Below are 18,258 nucleotides of genomic sequence, written 5' to 3'. Positions count from 1 at the left end.
ATATATATTTATAGTTATTGAAGAATGATCACCACAGTAAATGTACATCTATCACCATACATGATTACAGAATTTTTTTCCTTGTGATGAGAACTTTTTTTTTTTTGTGATGAGAACTTTTAAGGTCTACTCTCTTAGCAACTTTTAAATATGCAATACAGTATTATTCACTATAGTCACCACGCTGCCCGTTATATCTCCATGACTTATCAATTTTTTGTTTTGTTTTGTTTCTGCGGTACGCGGGCCTCTCACTGCTGTGGCCTCTCCCGTTGCGGAGCACAGGCTCCAGATGCACAGGCTCAGCGGCCATGGCTCATGGGCCCAGCCGCTCCGCGGCATGTGGGATCTTCCCGGACCGGGGCACGAACCCGTGTCCCCTGCATCGGCAGGCAGACTCTCAACCACTGCACCACCAGGGAAGCCCCGACTTATCTATTTTATAACTGGAAGTTAGTACTTTTTGATCCTCTTCACCCATTTTGCCTCCCAACCCCGCACTCCTCACCTCTGGCAATCACCCAATCTGTTTTCTGTATCTGTAAGCTTGGGGTTTTTTTGTTTGTTTGTTTTTGATCCCACATATAAGTGAGATCCTGTGGTATTGGACTTCCTCTGTTTGACTTAATTCACTTAGCATAATGCCCTTAAGGTCCATCCCTGTTGTCACAAATGGCAAGATTTCATTCTTCTTTATGGCTGAATGATATTCCATCGTATATGTGTGTGTGTGTATATATATATATATATATATATATATATATATATACACACCACATCTTTATCCATTCATCCATTGATGGACACTCAAGATATTTCCCTATTTTGGCTGTTGTAAGTAATACTGCAGTGAACAGGGGGCTGCATGTAGCATTTTGAGTTAGTGTTTTCATTTTCTTTGGATAAATATCACCCATAAGTGGAATTGCTGGATCATATGATAGTTCTATATTTAACTTTGTAAGGACCCTCCATACTGTTTTCTACAGTGGTTGTATCCATTTACATTCCCACCAACATGAGCTTTGCAGGGTTCCCTTTTCTCCACATCCTCACCAACAATTATTATTTCTTGTCTTTTTTTTTTTTTTTTTTTGGCCGTGCTGCGCATCATGGGATCTTAGTTCTCTGACCAGGGATCGAAGCCGTGCCCCCTGCGGTGGAAGCATGGAGCGCTAACCACTGGACCACCAGGGAATTCCCTATTTCTTGTCTTTTTGATAATAGCCATTCTAACAGGTGTGAGGTGATATCTCATTGTGGTTTTGATTTGCATTTCCCTGATAATTAATGATGTTGAGCATCTTTTCATGTACCTATTGGCCATCTGTATGTCTTCTTTGGAAAAATGCCTATGCAGATCCTCTGACAATTTTTAAAACAGATCGTTTAGGTTTTTTTGCTATTGAATTGTATGAGTTCTTTACACATTTTGGATATTAACCCTTTGTCAGATAAGTTAGTTGCAAATATTTTTTCCTATTCTCTAGGTTACCTTTTCATTTTGTTGGTGATTTCCTTTTCTGTGCAGAATATTGATTCTTTCACTGTGCATACTTGAGTCAAGATTCAACCGGAATGTCCACAGCTGATGCCCAATTTAAACCTTTGTGTTGGTCTGCTTGGGATGCCATGACAAAATACCAAAGACTGGTGGCTTGAACAACACTAATTTATCTTCTCACAGTTCTGGAGCCCAGAAGTCCAAGATCATGGTGCTGGAGGGATGGTTTCCTCTGAAGCCTCTCCTTGGTTACAGTGGTAGCCCTCTTGCTGCCTCTTCACATGGTCATCCCCTCTATGCCTGAGCACCCTTGGTGTCTCTTTGTAGAAGGACACCAATCAGATTGGATTAGGACATGTCCTAAGGTCCTCACTGTAACTTAATTACATCATTAAAGGGCTTGTCTCCAAATGCAGTCACTCTCAGAAGTACTGGGGGTTAGGGCTTTCATATATGAATTTTGAGGGAATACAATTCAATCTGTAAAAACCATGAACCATTTTGAAGATTCTGCAGAAAGAGCAGTGATCTAGCCAGGTGTCTCCTTGGGTTGCTTTTGTGATCATAAAAGAAATGGGGGTGTTGTAAATGGATTCACATCTTTTCCCCATTTCCCCCCTCCGCCCATTTTAGACCTTGCATTAGAAGGTCTAAAATGTGTGCAGACCTTGCATTGCATTGGCTCTGCACGCTTCTACTGGTTGTGAGAAACCAGCCTCTACTGTTGTGCATGCAGACACCTACAGACACACTGCAGCCCAGGTGCAGAAATGAGGCCCTTTTGCAAAATGGCAGGTGGAAAGCACTCATGTGCAGAGAACTTTAATTCTGTTTCATAACTGTGAAGCAAATTAAAAACACTTAATTCTTAAATTGTGAAGCTAAATTAAAAGAAAGATTAATGGAACGCTCTTTTTTTTCTTCTGAGAACTAAACATTAAAAAAAAAAAACACTGTTGCTAGTATTAAGATTTTTTAAAGATTGGGTTTGAATCAAGTTTGTTTTTTCTTCTTTTTAAAAATATTTATTTATTTTGGTTGTGCCAAGTGACGTGCAGACTTCTTGCTTGTGGCGTGCAGACTTCTTAGTTGCAGCATGCAGACTCTCAGCAGCGGCATGCATGCAAGGTCTAGTTCCCCGACCAGGGATCGAACCCAGGCCCCCTGCATTGGGAGCGTGGAGTCTTACCCACTGGACCACCAGGGAAGTCCCAAGTTTATTTTTTCTTTATTTGGGTGTGCCCCATCTGCCAATTTGAAAAATGGGCTTATCTTTGTAGATAAACCTTAACAAGTAGATGTTATAGCGAATGGTCTGCTCTGACCTAATTTGTTAAGGCTCTATGTTGTTCAGTGTCAGTTTGTACCAGGCATTGTGCTAAGTGCTGAGAACTCAGAATGGTAGATTAACACATTATCCCTGCTCCTTTGGTTGTTTACTGCCTGATAAGGGAGAGATATAGGCGCATAGATGATGTCATTATAATGTGGGAAGTGCTTTGACAGTGTTTTGCATGGGGTAGTGGAAGCCAAGGAAAGAGACCTTAACTTGTCTGTGGTGAGAATTGGGGGTGGGGTAAGTCATTTCCCGCAAAGTAATGTGTTTGAATACCTGCTGACCAGGTGGAGAAAGAGGGGACAGGGTGTTCCGTATAACAGGAATAGCATAAGCAAAGGCAGAGGCTGTGAAACTGCACGTCTTTGCTGGGAATTGTAAGTAGTTTTGTATTGCTGGAGGGTAAATTGCAAGAATAGGGAGTGTGGTGAAGATGATAAACTTATCACCAGGTCGGTTGGTGCTAGAACTCTTGCCTGGCTGAAGAATTTGGATTTTATCTTACAGGTAATGTGGAATCGTTGGAAGCTTGAAGCAAGCGTTAGATTTGCACTTTTTAGAAGGCTGTATAGTGTAGCCCAGTCTCTGGAATTGGACTGCCTTGATTTGAAGCTGTACCACCACTTAGCTGCTCTGGGCCTCAGTTTCCCCATGTAGAAAACAGAGGTGATAATAACAGTATCACCCAACTCCTAAGGTTGTTGTAGGAATTAAATCCATGTGATGTGCTTATAGCAGTGCCTGGCATATAATATAGTAAGTGCTCAATAAATGTCAACTCTTTCTCTAGCAGTGAGGTGGAGGAGGGATGTGAGTAGGTCAAAATTAAACAAGGCAGAGAAACCTATTGAGAGACCAAATGCAATTCTTCAGATGACGATGGTACTAAAAAGTGGCAGTGGGTCTGTGGAGAGGAGGGGCCAAATTTGAGGGAGACTTGGGAGATGACATTGTAATGCTTGGTGTTGGACAAGAGTGAAGGAAAGATGGTGATGGCTTAAAAGGTTCTAGAGTGAGTGACCAAGTAAATGGTGATACCACCAACCTGGAGAGAGGAGGGGAAGCGAGAGGTAGTGGGAAATGATGAGCAGTGTGAGATTGCAGGAGGGTGTGTGTGAAGTCCAAGTAGAACCGTCAGGAGGCACAGCAATAGGAGTCTGCAGCTCAGGCAAGAGGTAGTATCTGGAGCTGGCCATACATTGGTGTAGAGGAATGTTGTGTATTTGAGATTTCCTAGAGAGAATATGGAGAGGAGAAAGGGCACAACATGGAATGCTGGGGATTACTAATATTAAGGGATGGACAGAGGAAGCAAAGTTCAAGAAGGCGAATAAGATAACCCTGAGGTGGAGGGAGGACCAGAAGGGCTGAACGCAGAAACCAAGGGGGTGGAGTAGCTTGAGGAGGCAAGTGGTTAGTAGGGTCAAACATCTCACAAAGGCCACAGGAGGTAACTGAAAAAGCAAATACTGGATATCTTTAATTATAAGACTACTTTAATGTTTTGGAAATTGGGATGTGACTTACAGCCCATGTACATATTTAATATGATGTTTCCCCAAGAAGCTATTATTAAATTGATGTTATATCTTATAATCAGGGTATCTTAGAATTGAGGAATACGATTGGTGACCTTAGTAAAATCCATTTTAATTTCAAAGTGAGAGCCAAAGACATATTGCAGTAGGTTGAGCAGTGAATGTGTATGTTGGGCTGGAAACAGTGTGTGTAGACTACTTCTTTAAGAAGTTGAGAGAGAAAGGGAGGAAAGGATTGTCACTAGAGAGGGGTGTAAGATTGAGTGAAGGTTTTCTGTACATGAAAGGGCCAAAAAGTCTATTTTTTTTTGTCTTTGTGTATAGTCTTTATTTGTTGAAATACCATTAGATTTTTCCTCAGGACAAGAGCAAAGATCATCCCCTGCAGAAACTTTGGAACTATGTACAGAACTTTACAGAACAGAGGACAACACTTTAGCTGAAGCCTGCCTGCTGACCAGAGAAGGGTGTTCTGAGTGGACTCAGCAAAGAAAAGGAAATCAAGCAGGGAAAGCCCATCTGAATCAAACTTCAGCTGCCATCAGGGCAAGTCTTGTGATGGTCACAGATTGGAGGCTCTGTTTATGGAAGGTTCGAGTACAGCACAGGGGTTCCATGTATCTTTACGGCTACACCCCAGGCTGAGGTGCCATTAAGTCAATGTCACTCAAATTCCTGGCCAGCCAAACTCCGGCAGCAAAGAGTCCCAAATTAAGGATCAAGTTCCTCTGGAAGAGGCTTCCCTGGTGGCACAGTGGTTAAGAATCCGCCTGCCAATGCACGGGACACAGGTTCAAACCCTGGTCCAGGAAGATCCCACCTGCTGTGGAGCAACTAAGCCCGTGTGCCACAGCTACTGAGCCTGTGCTCTAGAGCCCACGAGCCACAACTACTGAGCCCACGTGCCACAACTACTGAAGCCTGTGCACCTGGAGCCCGTGCTCCACAACAAGAGAAGTCACCGCAGTAAGAAACCAGCACTCACCACAACTAGAGAAAGCCCATGTGCAGCAGCGAAAACCCAACACAGCCAAAAATAAAATAAATACATTAATTAATTAAAAAAAAAAAAAGTTCCTCCAGAAGTCATTTCTATCGGTGGCAAAGCGGTAGACTCCCCGAAGCCAGTCTCCCACGTTGTCTGGAATTTCAGGAGCTTCATTTGCCGAGCCCACAGTGGTCATGCCAGCCCCACTGGATAGCAGCACCTTCGCGCTCCACAAGGCCTCTCACCACGCACCTTCCAAAAAAATCTATTGATGCCTTTGACTTTGTAGTTTTTCTTGTTGTGAACATGGAGTAAATTAAACATCACAATGGAAAAGGTGAAATTTCCTTCTGTTTTGGTTTACCATGTTAACTAGTAGGACATTTGTATGTACAGTATGCCAAGTATAGGTCCAAGGTTAAGTGCAAAAGGGAGGTCGTGATGAGGTAAGGGAACATATAAAATAGATGAGGAGAATGGATGGGGAAATTGTGGGTGTTGTGAGAGAAAACCCTCAGCTCTGCTGCTCTATACATGATGGTTCTAGAAAAGAGTCTTTTTTTAAAAAATAAATTATTTATTTATGAATTTTGGCTGCATTGGGTCTTCGTTGCTGCACTCGGGCTTTCTTTAGTTGTGGCGAGAGGGGTCTACTCTTCCTTGCGGTGCGCAGGTGGCTTCTCTTGTTGCAGAGCACGGGCTCTAGAGCGCAGGCTCAGTAGTTGTGGCGCATGGTTTGCGGTACGCGGGCCTCTCACTGCCGCGGCCTCTCCCATTGCGGAGCACAGGCTCTGGACGCGCAGGCCCAGCGGCCGTGGCTCATGGGCCCAGCCGCTCCGCGGCACGTGGGATCTTCCCAGACCGGGGCACGAACCCGCGTACCCTGCATCGGCAGGCGGACTTTCAACCACTGCACCACCAGGGAAGCTCTAGAAAAGAGTTAGTCTTTCCAAGGCAATTACAGTGATAGAGGAGAGATGGTTTAGTGGGCTGGAATGTAAGCATTTTTCCGGCAGTATTTATATATATTTATATGTATTACTGAAGAAAACTTTGAAGTCAGAAAAAGAAGTATATACAGAAAGACCTATGGGCAGATGATGAGAATAATAACACATAATACTTATTTGGTGCTTCCTGTTGGTCAGACACTCTTGTAAGCACTTTATTTGTATTAGCTTGTTTAACTCTCAACAACAGCCCTTTGACATAGAAATTCTTATTATCCCCATTATACAAGTGGGCAAACTGAGGTTCAAAGTGACTAAGTGGCTTGCCTGGGTCACACAGATTATAAGTAACAGAGCTGGGATTTGAATGCAGGCAGTCTGGATCCAGAGGCTTGTTCAGGAACAAGAAGGGGAACGTGGATCAGGATGTCTGAGGTGTCCTGGGGTCACTAGGAAGGAAGGACATGGTGCAGAGGCTGAACTTAACTCATGGTGTGAGACGCAGCCACAGGAGAGTTTTGAGTATTGCAGTCAGGCCACAGGCAGACATCAACAGTCCTGCATCAGAGGAAGGTGAGAAGGCCCTGAGGTGAAGGGCCCTGTATTTTAAGCAAGAGGAGAGAAGCCTGGACTAGGTAATAGCAGTCAGAATTAATGAGAAGGGGAAGATGCCAGTTGCCCAATATGTTTGTGTATATATGTGGTGATGTCATTCCTGCACATGTTTTAGATCTGATAATCTGAGAGGACTCAGAAAAGAACTTCCGGGCTTCCGTGGTGGCGCAGTGGTTGAGAATCTGCCTGCCAATGCAGGGGACACGGGTTTGAGCCCTGGTCTGGGAAGGTCCCACATGCCACGGAGCAACTAGGCCCGTGAGCCACTAGGCCCGTGAGCCACAACTACTGAGGCTGCGCGTCTGGAGCCTGTGCTCCACAACAAGAGAGCCCGCGATAGTGAGAGGCCCGCGCACCGCGATGAAGAGTGGCCCCCGCTTGCCACAGCTAGAGAAAGCCCCCGCACAGAAATGAAGACCCAACACAGCCAAAATAAATTAATTAATTAATAAACTCCTACCCCCGACATCTTCTTTAAAAAAAAAAAAAAAAAGAACTTCAGCTGAAGTTAGAAGTGAGGCAGAAACAATCATCAAATTCATATGCTGTGATTTATTTATTTATTTTCTTTTGGGCAGCCCTTTATTTCAAAGGCTAGTTTTTAGTTTAATTACAAGCTGTTCTTCGTTTGGGTGGTGTCATAGGTTGGGTTCTTGGGAAACTGACTCTGAGATGTCAATTATTGTACCAAGACATTTATTAGGGAGTGTTCTTGGGATCCACACCTATGGAAGCAGGACCGGGCAGAGGGAAAAGTTGAGTTGCATTGTAGTCCCAACAAGGCCTCAGCTTACTGCACAGGGACCTTTGAAGCAGAAATAGCCCTTCAGTGTTGTCCCAAGGTGGGGAGTTGGGGAGATAGAGATGGGACTTTTTTTTTTTTTTTGAGATGGGACTTCATATGTGTCCTCCCTCCCTTTTTTTTTGTCCCACGTGGCACATTGGATCTTAGTTCCCCAACCAGGGATCGAACCCGAGCCCCCAGCAGTAGAAGCACACATGGAGTCTTAACCACTGAACCACCAGGGAAGTTTCCAAAAGTCAGTTCTTGCTGGTTCCTTTTTTTTTTTTGGCCGTGGAACTTATCAATCTCAGTTCCCTGGCCAGGTTTGAACCTTGGCCATGGCAATGAAAGCCCAGAATCCTAACCACTAGGTCACCAGGGAACGACCCCCCCTCTCATTGATCAGGCATTGGATGCCGGTGCCCTGACCCTGTTGCCGCCTGGTAGGAGGCATGGCCCTGGGCAAGGCAGTGTTCTGGGTATCCTCAGAGAGGGCTGATGGCTGCAGGCCTTCTTCTGGCAGCAGTCCCAGCAGCTGAGACAAAAAGTCCTTCATTCCTGAAGAGAGATCTGGTTTGCACATCTCGGTGTACATCACAGGTAGCAAATTGTAAAATTCGAGAATCTTAAAAAAACAAAGTTCCCATCATCAAAGCAGAGAAAGTTGACTTGGGCAAAAAATCAAAGCATTTAATTGTCAGCGTTCTTGATGAGACCTAGAGACTTCCATGTCCTCAGTTTTCAATTTAGTGAAGACTATTTGGGTTAATTTCTGTATCTGTTATTACATCTGATTATAGATTTGACTTTGAAATATAATGCCAAATATACAAAGTAATATGATTAGAAATAATTTCTAGATAAAATGGACCTGACTTTTAAAAGAATCATATTTTAGTACATAGTTTGCCTCCATTACACTAGTGGCTTTTCTGAAAAGCAGCATGGTGTATAAAAGTATGGTATAATAAGGGAAAAAAAGAGGTATAGGAGAGACCTGTATGCTAATCTCAGCTCTGCCATTTCCTAGCTATGAAAACTTGGATCAGCCACTTAATCTTTTATTTTTTCTATTTATTTATTTATGTATGTAAGTATGTATGTATGTACGGCTGTGTTGGGTCTTCACTGCTGCCTGCGGGCTTTTCTCTAATTGCAGCGAGCTGGGGCTGGTCTTTGTTGCGGTGCGGGGGCTTCTCTTCTTGCGGAGCACAGGCTGTAGGCGCGCGGGCTTCAGTAGTTGTGGCACGCAGGCTCTAGAACGCAGGCTCAGTAGTTGTGGCTCGTGGGCTTAGTTGCTGCACGGCATGTGGGATCTTCCCACACCAGGGCTCAAACCCGTGTCCCCTGTATTGGCAGGTGGATTCTTAACCACTGCGCCACCAGGGAAGCCCCCCACTTAATCTTTCAGGTTTTTAAAAAAAAAAGAAAGAAAAGAAAGAAACAAGAAAAAGAAAATGAACCTAAATGATTTCAGAGAACATCTAGTTCAAACCCATCATGTTTCAGATAAGAAAAGGGAGGTTCAGGGTCAAGAGACCATATTCAGTTACTTGGGTAATTTAATAATGAAAAAGTATACTTGCATTTATCTAAAGAAGACAGGACTTTGACTTAAAGCTATGAATAAAGCAGCCTTCATGAGTTTGAGCTTTGAAAACATGAATGAGAGTAATTGTGTACGTGCAGGTTGGTAACTATATCACACCATCCTAGAATCCTCTGGCACTGGTGCTTATTTTGGGATGTGTGGGCCCCTCCTGTGAGCCCAGCTGCCTCTCTCCCACCATGTTATTTAATTAGCCTTGCCTCTCCTCACCTCCTCTCTCCACCTCCACCACACACCACATTTTCCTTCTCTTCTCCATTGGGCAGAAGGAGATTCTAATGAGATGATCTGAGCCCACTTCTGGTCCAGAACCCGCTGTGTGATCTTAGGCACATTTCTTTACTTTAGTTCCTCATGTAACACTGGGATGATAATGTTTGTCCTGCTGATCTGTCATGCTTGTTTCAAGGATCAAATGATATAATTGTATGTGAAAACACTTTAAAAAGCACAAAAGGCCCTACAAATGTATTATTATTATCCTATTATGGCTCCTCCCTTTCTTCCCTCCCTTGCCTCCAGCTTTGCTGGCTTCCTGCCAGGATTGTCTGACAAGTGACTGTAATTATTTGCTGAGAAGCTTTCTCTGAACCATGAAATGTCATTTAGAAAGCTGCTCTTGGACTAGGAGGAATCTGATTAGATTATTGGGAGTCACAGAGGGAAATTTTTTTTTTTTTTTTTGCGGTACGCGGGCCTCTCACTGTTGTGGTCTCTCCCGTTGCGGACCACAGGCTCCAGACGCGCAGGCTCAGCGGCCATGGCTCACGGGCCCAGCCGCTCCGCGGCATGTGGGATCTTCCCGGACCAGGGCACGAACCCGCGTCCCCGGCATCGGCAGGCGGACTCTCGCCCACTGCGCCACCAGGGAAGCCCAGGGAAAAATTTTTTTAAATAAAGAAATTGCATTAGAAGGAAATCTTTTATTTCCATTGATTAAAACAAGTATTAGCCTGCAATTGTAGCAAAAAACATTTTTAAAAGATATTTAGAATATTGGTGAGAAAGTGTGAGATCCGAGAGGCACGTGAATCTCTTGAAACCCTTGACCTTGGAATATCAGCATGGAGAGTCCCAGCCCTAGATGCCCATCAGCTGGGACTGCTCTTCCCTCTCCACAGCATTCCTCTGTCCACTCCTGATGGACCCACCTCTCTTCTTCTTCTCAGGCTCACTGGCATTGGGCAGGGGTGCAGTGCAAACTTCTGAACCAGTAGTCCGAGTTGCTGAGAATAAACGTGAGTTGGGAGGGGCTGTGGAGGGTGGCGGGAGTTGGAGGGAAGGGAGGTGAGCAGGTGCAGACCCCTGGGGAACATCCAGCCCAGACTGTGGTTTGGGGCCATTTCCCCAGCTTCTCCATTTACTGCTGTTTCTTCCTGCCACTCACTTTGATCCTGTCTGTAGCTGCCAAGTTGTCCTGCTCCTACTCCGGCTTCTCTTCTCCCCGCGTGGAGTGGAAGTTTGCCCATGGCGACATCACCAGCCTCGTTTGCTATAACAACAAGATCACAGGTGAGTCGCTCCACCTCCGTGCTGGCTGCCTAGGTTGCAGGGGGCTCACCCTGGGGCTGAAGTCCCCAGGGCCTTCCTGTCGCCTTTCCTGGGGGAAGAAGAGAGCCCCCTGTGCCTTGGGTGCCACCGTCACCAGCTTCTCTTAGCTTTCCAGCTCACTCTGCCCCTGCTTCCTCTGTCCTGGTAGCTTCCTATGAGGACCGAGTTACTTTTTCGGACAGTGGCATCACCTTCCATTCTGTGACCCGGAAAGACACGGGGATGTACACTTGTATGGTCTCTGACGAAGGCGGCAACACCTATGGGGAAGTCACTGTCGAGCTCATTGTGCTTGGTACGTGCCACGGGTCTTCTGTGTGGGCTTGCAATCAATTGCTTCCCTAAACACTTAGCAGGCTCTGCTAAGCTTTGGAGCTCGCTGATGGTGAAAATGCTCGTGGCGGTGGGGCTGGGGAGGGGGGTGTTCAGAGTCCTGGTGCTGTCAGAGAAGTACGAGCCCCTGGTTAGGGGGAAACTAAGGGCATAGTAAGGAAGGAAGGCTAGAGCTCATGGATGGGAGTGTCATGCTACTTGGCCTTCAGGCAGCCGTCCTGCTCTTGTGACAAGTACCTTCTCTCCCTCCCCAGTGCCTCCATCCAAGCCTACAATCAGTGTCCCCGCCTCTGCTACCATCGGGACCCGAGCAGTGCTGACCTGCTCAGAGACAGATGGTTCCCCACCTTCTGAATACTTTTGGTTCAAGGATGGGGTACTGATGCCTACGGAACCCAAGAACAACCGTGCTTTCAGCAACTCTTCCTATACCCTGAACCATAAGACAGGGGAGCTGGTACGGACGGGGTCAGGGTAAAAGATGTGTATGAGGGGGTCGCAGGGTTATAGAACCCCCGAAAGTGGGGAAGAAGGGCGAGCAACAAGGTAACCTTGGCATTAGGATCAGGAGACATAAAAGACAGGTACTTGGCTTCTTCAAGCAGGAAGCCAATTCGTCTTCTGCCCTCCAGATCTTTGACCCCGTGTCGGCCTCTGATGCTGGAGATTACACTTGTGAGGCGCAGAATGGGTTCGGGCCACCCATGAAGTCAGACACTGTGCACATGGATGCTGGTGAGTGAGGGCGTGGCTGGGGCTTGGGCTCAGACCCCAGGGTGGGGTTTGGGGTCTGCTCTCCGTCCTGGCTTTGGCAATGTTGGCAATACCATGAACGAGCTTTCGGGTGCCTGACCTCTCATTTGTGTCCCATAGTGGAGCTGAATGTAGGGGGCATCGTGGCAGCTGTCCTTGTAACACTCATTCTCCTTGGAGTCTTGATTTTTGGCATCTGGTTCGCCTATAACCGAGGCTACTTTGACAGTAAGTATTTGACCTCAAAGGCTCTCCTTTGTATCATCCCCATTTCAGGGCCTGGTTCTTGGGTGCCACCTGAGTACTGACCTGATACTGAGCCCCGTGTGTGTTGGGGTTACCTCCCAGGGAGCACCGGTCACCCGTATCTCAGGGCCACACGCTAGGTCCCCCATCTTCCTGCGCCATGCTGTCTTCTACCCTGCTGACACTCATGGTCCCATTTCTTGTCTTTCAGGAGCAAAGAAAGGGTGAGTGAGCTGCTGTCCTAGAGCTCTCTAAGGTTGAGTACATGGATGTATACGGTTTGAAGCTGAGATGTTCCCCGGGGGAAGGGGTTGGAGGGGAAGGCAACGAGCCTGGTAGGGAAAAAACATCTGGATTTCTAGCCCTATCCACTATGGTCCTGTGCTTGTCCTTTCTCCCTGCACCCAAACCTCCCTACCGAGAACTCTGTGCTTCCGTTAAGTTCTCAGTCCCGGCCTCTAAAGTTAACAAGCAGAGGTTAAGGAGAGGGACTAGGGGACTGAGCGTCTCCATCTTCTGACTTGTCCGCAGGACCTCGAATAAGAAGGTGATTTACAGCCAGCCCACTGCTCGAAGAGATGTGAGTATGCCTGCCCTGGGATGGGGAGGTCCTCCTGGCTGGAGTGAGGGGTTTCCAGACTGTGTTTATATGTATTCAGGGGATTATCAGCTAAAGAAGGCTGTAGAGAGTTGACGCGAATGTTTTATTTCTCCAGGGGGAATTCAGACAGACCTCATCATTCTTGGTGTGACCCTGGTCCAGCTCATCTCCCGTCCTCTGTGCTTGCCTTACTCAGGTGCTACCAGACTCTGGCCCCTGATGTCTGTAGTTTCACGGGATGCCTTATTTGTCTTCTAGCCCCCACAGGGGCCCTCACTTTTATCTTAGTTAGGATGTGTTTTTTAAATAATGTCTGCCATGTGCACCTTCTACCTTCCTGCCTCCCTTCCTTTCCCACCACTGCTGAGTGGCCTGGGACTTGTTTAACGCTCTTTTCCCCCATCCCCCGTCCCTACGAGGGATCAGACAGAAGTCCTGACTGATGCCTGCTGAGTTCCCTTCCAAGGAGACTGCGAGGGTGGCGGGGCACTCACTGCCCCCTGCGCGCAGCGGTCCTCACATAGGGAGGGATCTGGAGCTTGGTTCCTTGGTGCTTTCTTGCCGTACTGAGGACCGGTACCAGCTGTTCTAGAGTGGGGACTGGAGACTGGAGCAGCTGAAATGGTTGTGTGGTGACGACGTCAAGTCTCTTCTGCCTCTGCAGCCCCCTTTCTTCTGTCTTCCCGCCGGAAGCGCCATGGGGTCCTCCTGCACCGTCCTCTTTCTGAACACAAGCAGACTGACAGCAACTATGTTTGTGGAGAAAACAAGAGCTTTGGTTGTGGAGATCATAGTAAGCTTTCAGGGCACACGGAGCAGAAGAGTTTTTAAACCACTGATCTACAGAAAAGAAAGCTGGAGCTGGTAGCTCAAGCCATCACCCTTCCCTTGGCTGGAACAACTGGACCCACACTTTTAAGATGTGTCTGCAGGGTTGTGGGAATTTGTGTAGTAGTCAGCTCTGCTGAGCACGTGTGTGTGTCTGTGTGTGTGTGTGTCTGTGTGTGCGTGTGTGTGGTATCAATTGTATACTGAAATTGAGTGTGTGTTGGAGGGCTTCTTAGCTCTTTGGTGAGATTGTACTGTGGGAATGGGAGAAATGAAATACCTAGGCTCCTTCTTAGTACAAACAAGAAAATCCCCAAAGCCCGGCTTCCTAGCAACCTGGGCTGCTCCCTAGCTCACTGTCCTACCCCTTCCTGGTTCCTGCCTTCAAGGCAGACGTTGGACCCTCATTTCCAGAGTCCTCTTGTGGCAGGAGAAGGGCACCCCGGGTGAAGTGATGGTGTACTCTGGGTTCTACTTGGCCTGATCCACCCAGTGAGAGGAGAAATGCCCACCCTGCCACCTCTGTCAGCCAGATGCACTAATATACTTCCCTGAGGCTACAGGAAAAGCAGCCCCAGAGCGTGAGGCAGGATTTCTCAAATCATTCTCAGAATCACTCCTTTAGTAGTAGTTTAAAGTAGTCCTACTTCTCTATTTAGGGGGTAGGTGTAAGGAGAGCAGGAGCGAGCAGGGTAGTCCTGCCCACCATCTTGACCCTTCTTTGCCCTTACATCTGTTTCTCCCTCTACCCCAGCAGCCCCAGTCTATTTATTAACTAGCAAGAGGGCAAATAAGGGGTCTCCTAGGATTGATTTTGCTAATTTCTGTGGAGGATACTGAACGCCACTTTGCCATGTTCCGTTCCCTCATCTGACAGTCCATCACAGAACTGAGTTTTCTTTTCATCAAGGATCCAGAAGGAAAAACAAAAAACAAATCGTATCGTCACGCACCAATAAAAAATAAGCTTTCCAGACGGAAATAGAATCTAATTAGGCAATAAAAGTAGAGATTGCGAAACGGTTCAGTAAGAATGAGGTTTCTGAAGTACGTTTCAGTTTTGTATCATTGCTGGGGGACAGGGTGGGAGGGATGTGGAGAAAAGGCCACAGGGAAGCAGAGGTGAATCATTGTGCCTGCAAGCCTGAAGCAAATGGCTCTTCACTCCCTAGGTCACGACTTGTGAGGAGTATAAGTCAGTTATTTACCAGCCTTGGACTTTACCGCTCCAGCTTACAACAGTCCCTTGAGTTGGAAAACACCTCGTCTGCTTTCATTTTAGAATGTTACAACTAATTTTTGTAATAAATGTTTATTTTTCACATTGAGTTTAAGTCCTGAAGTTTTAGCTTAAAAGAATTGGGACCCCCAAAGTGACTTGAACATTCAAAAATCTTACCTGTAGTCTTTTTTTTTTTTCCTGTAGTCTTTTTAAGAAAGAGATTAGGGATATCCTTCTAAATAGTCTGGTAGTTCGATTTCAGTTTAACTTACCATTGGCCTGTACTCGAATGGGAATGCTTCAAATGGACATTTCCTACATTAAAAGGAGACTTAGGGCTTGAGGAACAGGGTAATCCCTAGAGATTAGTGTTTTAGACATGAAGCCACCCTGATTAGGGATAAAATGATTGGACATGAAGGATGTATTTGTTGTCCCTGTCTCAACAGGATCTGCAGATCAAGGCCAGGGGAGGGGAAAGTGGGAAATGGGGTTGGTCCATTTCTGAATGACAGGACAGTATGTTCTATGGGGGCATGGGGACAGCTTAGTAAAGGAGATAAATGAAGAAAAAGTACAACTTGCACTTTAAGAAAAAAAAATCTCGAATTTTGTAGCTCTTCCAATTTATTATCCCTTCTTTGGTACTAGCTGTAAAAATCTAATATGAAATGGAACTTTTTTTGACGGAAGTAATTTTTTTTTTTTCCTTTTGGCCGCGCTGCACAGCTTGTGGGATCTTAGTTTCCCAACCAGAGATTGAACCCTGCCTGGGCCCATGGCAGTGAAAACCCCGAGTCCTAACTACTGGACCACCAGGGAATTGCCCAGTAACTTGTTGAATAATTACTAGCATCCACTAACTTCCTTACTGGGTATTACTACTATCCCCATTTCACAGATGGGGAAAAGAGGCACAGAAATGCTCAGGAACCTGCCCATGTTCACACAACCAGTACTAGGCAAGTAGTAGATCTGGGATTCAAGACAGCTGGGGAGAGACTGGATAGCATATGTCCTTCTCACAGTGACCCTGCTGGAGGAGGAGCTGGAGATAGAAGTTAACTTTCCCTGTAGAGGTAGGTATGTGGGAATTAGGAGAGGACATTGAAAGTAGTGGTGTCCACCTGGGGTTTTCTCTGAACTGTGACTACCCCAACAGTATCTACAGGACAGTGAGACAAGCAATTATGAAGCTCTTGGTAAAATGGAGGGCCTATGAGCGCCACCTTCTGGAATGAAGGATAACATCGCTGCATTTTTGCCAGTGACCTAAATGAAAAACAAGGCATGCATATTTGTGGATGGCAAGGAGGTAGAACAACAACTCCATCAGCTTGCAAAATGAGAAGTCAAAAAGATCTCAGTAGGCAGGAATGATAAACTCCATTTAAGAAGGTGAAGTTCAGTGGTAATAAGTGTTAAGATTCTGCCTTTGGGCTCCCACAACCAATTCTTCATGTATAAATTTGGAAGGATGTAGAATGTCTAGAACCAGAGGGATACTCTTTGCTGATGGTACTAAACCCTTGTATCAAGTTCTATTTTAGATGTCAAACTTTAAGATGATTATAGACAAACTAGAATATGTTCATAGAAAGTGATCTGGGTGGTGAAGGGACTTAAAACTAGAAGCCATCTAGAAGCTTAATAAAAGGATCAGTGTCAAGCCCAGAGAATCAAAGAATCAGACAAGACAAAATTAGATATTTGAAGATTACTGGGTGGATGGTCCCAAGGCAGAAAATTAGGACCGATGGATGATGTCTAAGAAGACTGGTTATAATTCAGAATGTGCTCTTCAGAGCTTCAAGGAGGAGGTGCTGTATGGAAGAAAGAATGGCAGTTTTGGAGTCAGGCAGACCTTGTTTGATTCCACCTTCTGCGATGTTGGCAAATTTTTCTCTCTGGGTCTCAGTTTTGTCATCTAAAAAATTGGTGATAATACCCACCCTATGAACTTTTTAGAATTAAATGAGACAAGATCTGTAAAGCACTTTACAGTACCTCACATTATAAGAGCTGTCCATAACTGCTTCCAAACTGGATATTCTAGGCCAGGAGTTGACAAACTTCAAATAAATGGCTAGATAATTTTTTTTTTTTGACTTACAAAATTTTTTTTTTTTTTCGCTGCCTTGGGTCTTCGTGGCTGCACGTGAGCTTTCTCTAGTTGTGGCGAGCGGGGGCTACTCTTCGTTGCGGTGTGTGGGCTTCTCATTGCAGTGCCTTCTTGCGGAGCATGGGCTCTAGGCACGCGGGCTTCAGGAGTTGTGGTGCACAGGCTCAGTAGTTGTGGCTCGTGGGTTCTAGAGCACAGGCTCAGTAGTTGTGGCACACGGGCTTTGTTGCTCCATGGCATTTGGGATCTTCCCGGGCCAGGGCTTGAACCCGTGTCCCCTGCATTGGCAGGCGGATTCTTAACCACTGCACCACCAGGGAAGTCCCCTACTAAGGTGTTTGTATTTTTTATTTATTTTTTAAAAGGTTTTTTAAAAAAAATTATGTGTAACATAGACAAAGTTATTTGTCAATAAATTTTTAAGGAATTTCACATGGTCTGATTCTTTCCACTGCCAATCACCTTAGTTCCTCCAAACTCATAATCTTCACGATAAAATAGCCCTTTCAAAAAGAAGTTGTCATATGAGTCAGCCCACAGTTCTTTTTGTTAGGCTTCTTTGATCTCCCGTGGAATATGGACACACTTCAAAATTCCCCACCTGTAATCTTTGGGATCCAATTTCCTCAAGCGATTTACTTTAGGACCATGTTTAGAGTCAGGAGATGGATCTGCCTCGTTCTGAATTTGACGTCCTCTAAAAATGTATTAGGTTCAAATCATATTCACTCCTAAGCCATCACACCCTAGAATAGTACAAACCATTGGGATACGCCAATACCTAAGATTAAAAACGTTTGTTAGGTTTTTCATAGTTTACTTGGAAGCTCTGTCTTGTAGTTCTTTCCCACAGATCTAACAGGTAGTTCTATGAGTAAAGGAAACCACACCATTACTCTATGAGGCGTTTCCAACGGTGTAGGTTTACAGAAAAAGCCCCGTCAGGATAGACCTCAACACGAAGGTGTTTTTAAAAAGAAAGTTTGATAAGAAAATATACACAACCCGATTTTTATATCAGGAAAACAGTTGCTCTGGATGGGGGATGTGCAGAAGCCATTGATTCCTCTGGTGAACACAGCCTTTGGTTATAAACGCTGGAAGTCTTCTAACATGATGATACTATTCGTATTACCACCATTCTGGTATTTTTCTGTTGCCCACTAGTTACCATCTCCACACGTTCATCTACCACAGGGCTCATAAAGGGATCAGATCTCCACAGTATTCCTCGGACATGTCTGCCACAGTTTAATTTCAATGACAACTTCTTTTCTA

The 18,258-nt window shown here is 45.6% G+C and overlaps 2 protein-coding genes across 3 annotated transcripts in view; one reads left to right on the top strand and one right to left on the bottom strand.

Annotated features, from left to right (window-relative positions):
- TSTD1 (thiosulfate sulfurtransferase like domain containing 1) overlaps window positions 1-17,412 on the top strand; it is a 46,267-nt gene extending 28,855 nt beyond the window's left edge. For both annotated transcript variants that reach the window (XM_079918101.1, XM_079918102.1), the window contains exons 2-10: window positions 10,494-10,562; window positions 10,729-10,836; window positions 11,024-11,170; window positions 11,463-11,665; window positions 11,841-11,943; window positions 12,082-12,189; window positions 12,419-12,431; window positions 12,739-12,787; window positions 12,924-17,412. In XM_079918101.1, the coding sequence (XP_079774227.1) occupies window positions 10,494-10,562; window positions 10,729-10,836; window positions 11,024-11,170; window positions 11,463-11,665; window positions 11,841-11,943; window positions 12,082-12,189; window positions 12,419-12,431; window positions 12,739-12,787; window positions 12,924-12,959 (836 nt within the window). In that variant the 3' untranslated portion in view covers window positions 12,960-17,412. The remainder of the gene's footprint in view (window positions 1-10,493; window positions 10,563-10,728; window positions 10,837-11,023; window positions 11,171-11,462; window positions 11,666-11,840; window positions 11,944-12,081; window positions 12,190-12,418; window positions 12,432-12,738; window positions 12,788-12,923) is intronic.
- LOC307187190 (mitochondrial import receptor subunit TOM6 homolog) lies at window positions 4,746-5,617 on the bottom strand. Its single transcript, XM_079922981.1, has 2 exons — window positions 5,458-5,617; window positions 4,746-5,106 (listed from the first exon to the last, which is right to left on the bottom strand). The coding sequence occupies exons 1-2, from the start codon at window positions 5,560-5,562 to the stop codon at window positions 5,008-5,010; spliced, it is 204 nt and encodes a 67-aa protein (XP_079779107.1). The 5' UTR covers window positions 5,563-5,617; the 3' UTR covers window positions 4,746-5,007.
- Window positions 17,413-18,258: the final 846 nt, after the last annotated feature.

Source organism: Stenella coeruleoalba (assembly GCF_951394435.1).
Source record: "Stenella coeruleoalba genome assembly, chromosome: 1".
Taxonomy (NCBI): Eukaryota; Metazoa; Chordata; class Mammalia; order Artiodactyla; family Delphinidae; genus Stenella; species Stenella coeruleoalba.
Note: the sequence above shows the minus strand (reverse complement) of the source record. Positions and strands in the feature narration are given on the sequence as shown.

What these genes read in the sequence shown, in the direction of transcription:
- LOC307187190 (XM_079922981.1), bottom strand. Translation starts at nt 5,562, where the DNA reads ATGACCACTGTGGGCTCGGCAAATGAAGCTCCTGAAATTCCAGACAAC. An exon ending in CCGATAGAAATGACTTCTGG is followed by an intron (nt 5,107 to 5,457) that starts AGGAACTTTTTT and finishes AGCCTCTTCCAG; the next exon opens with AGGAACTTGATCCTTAATTT.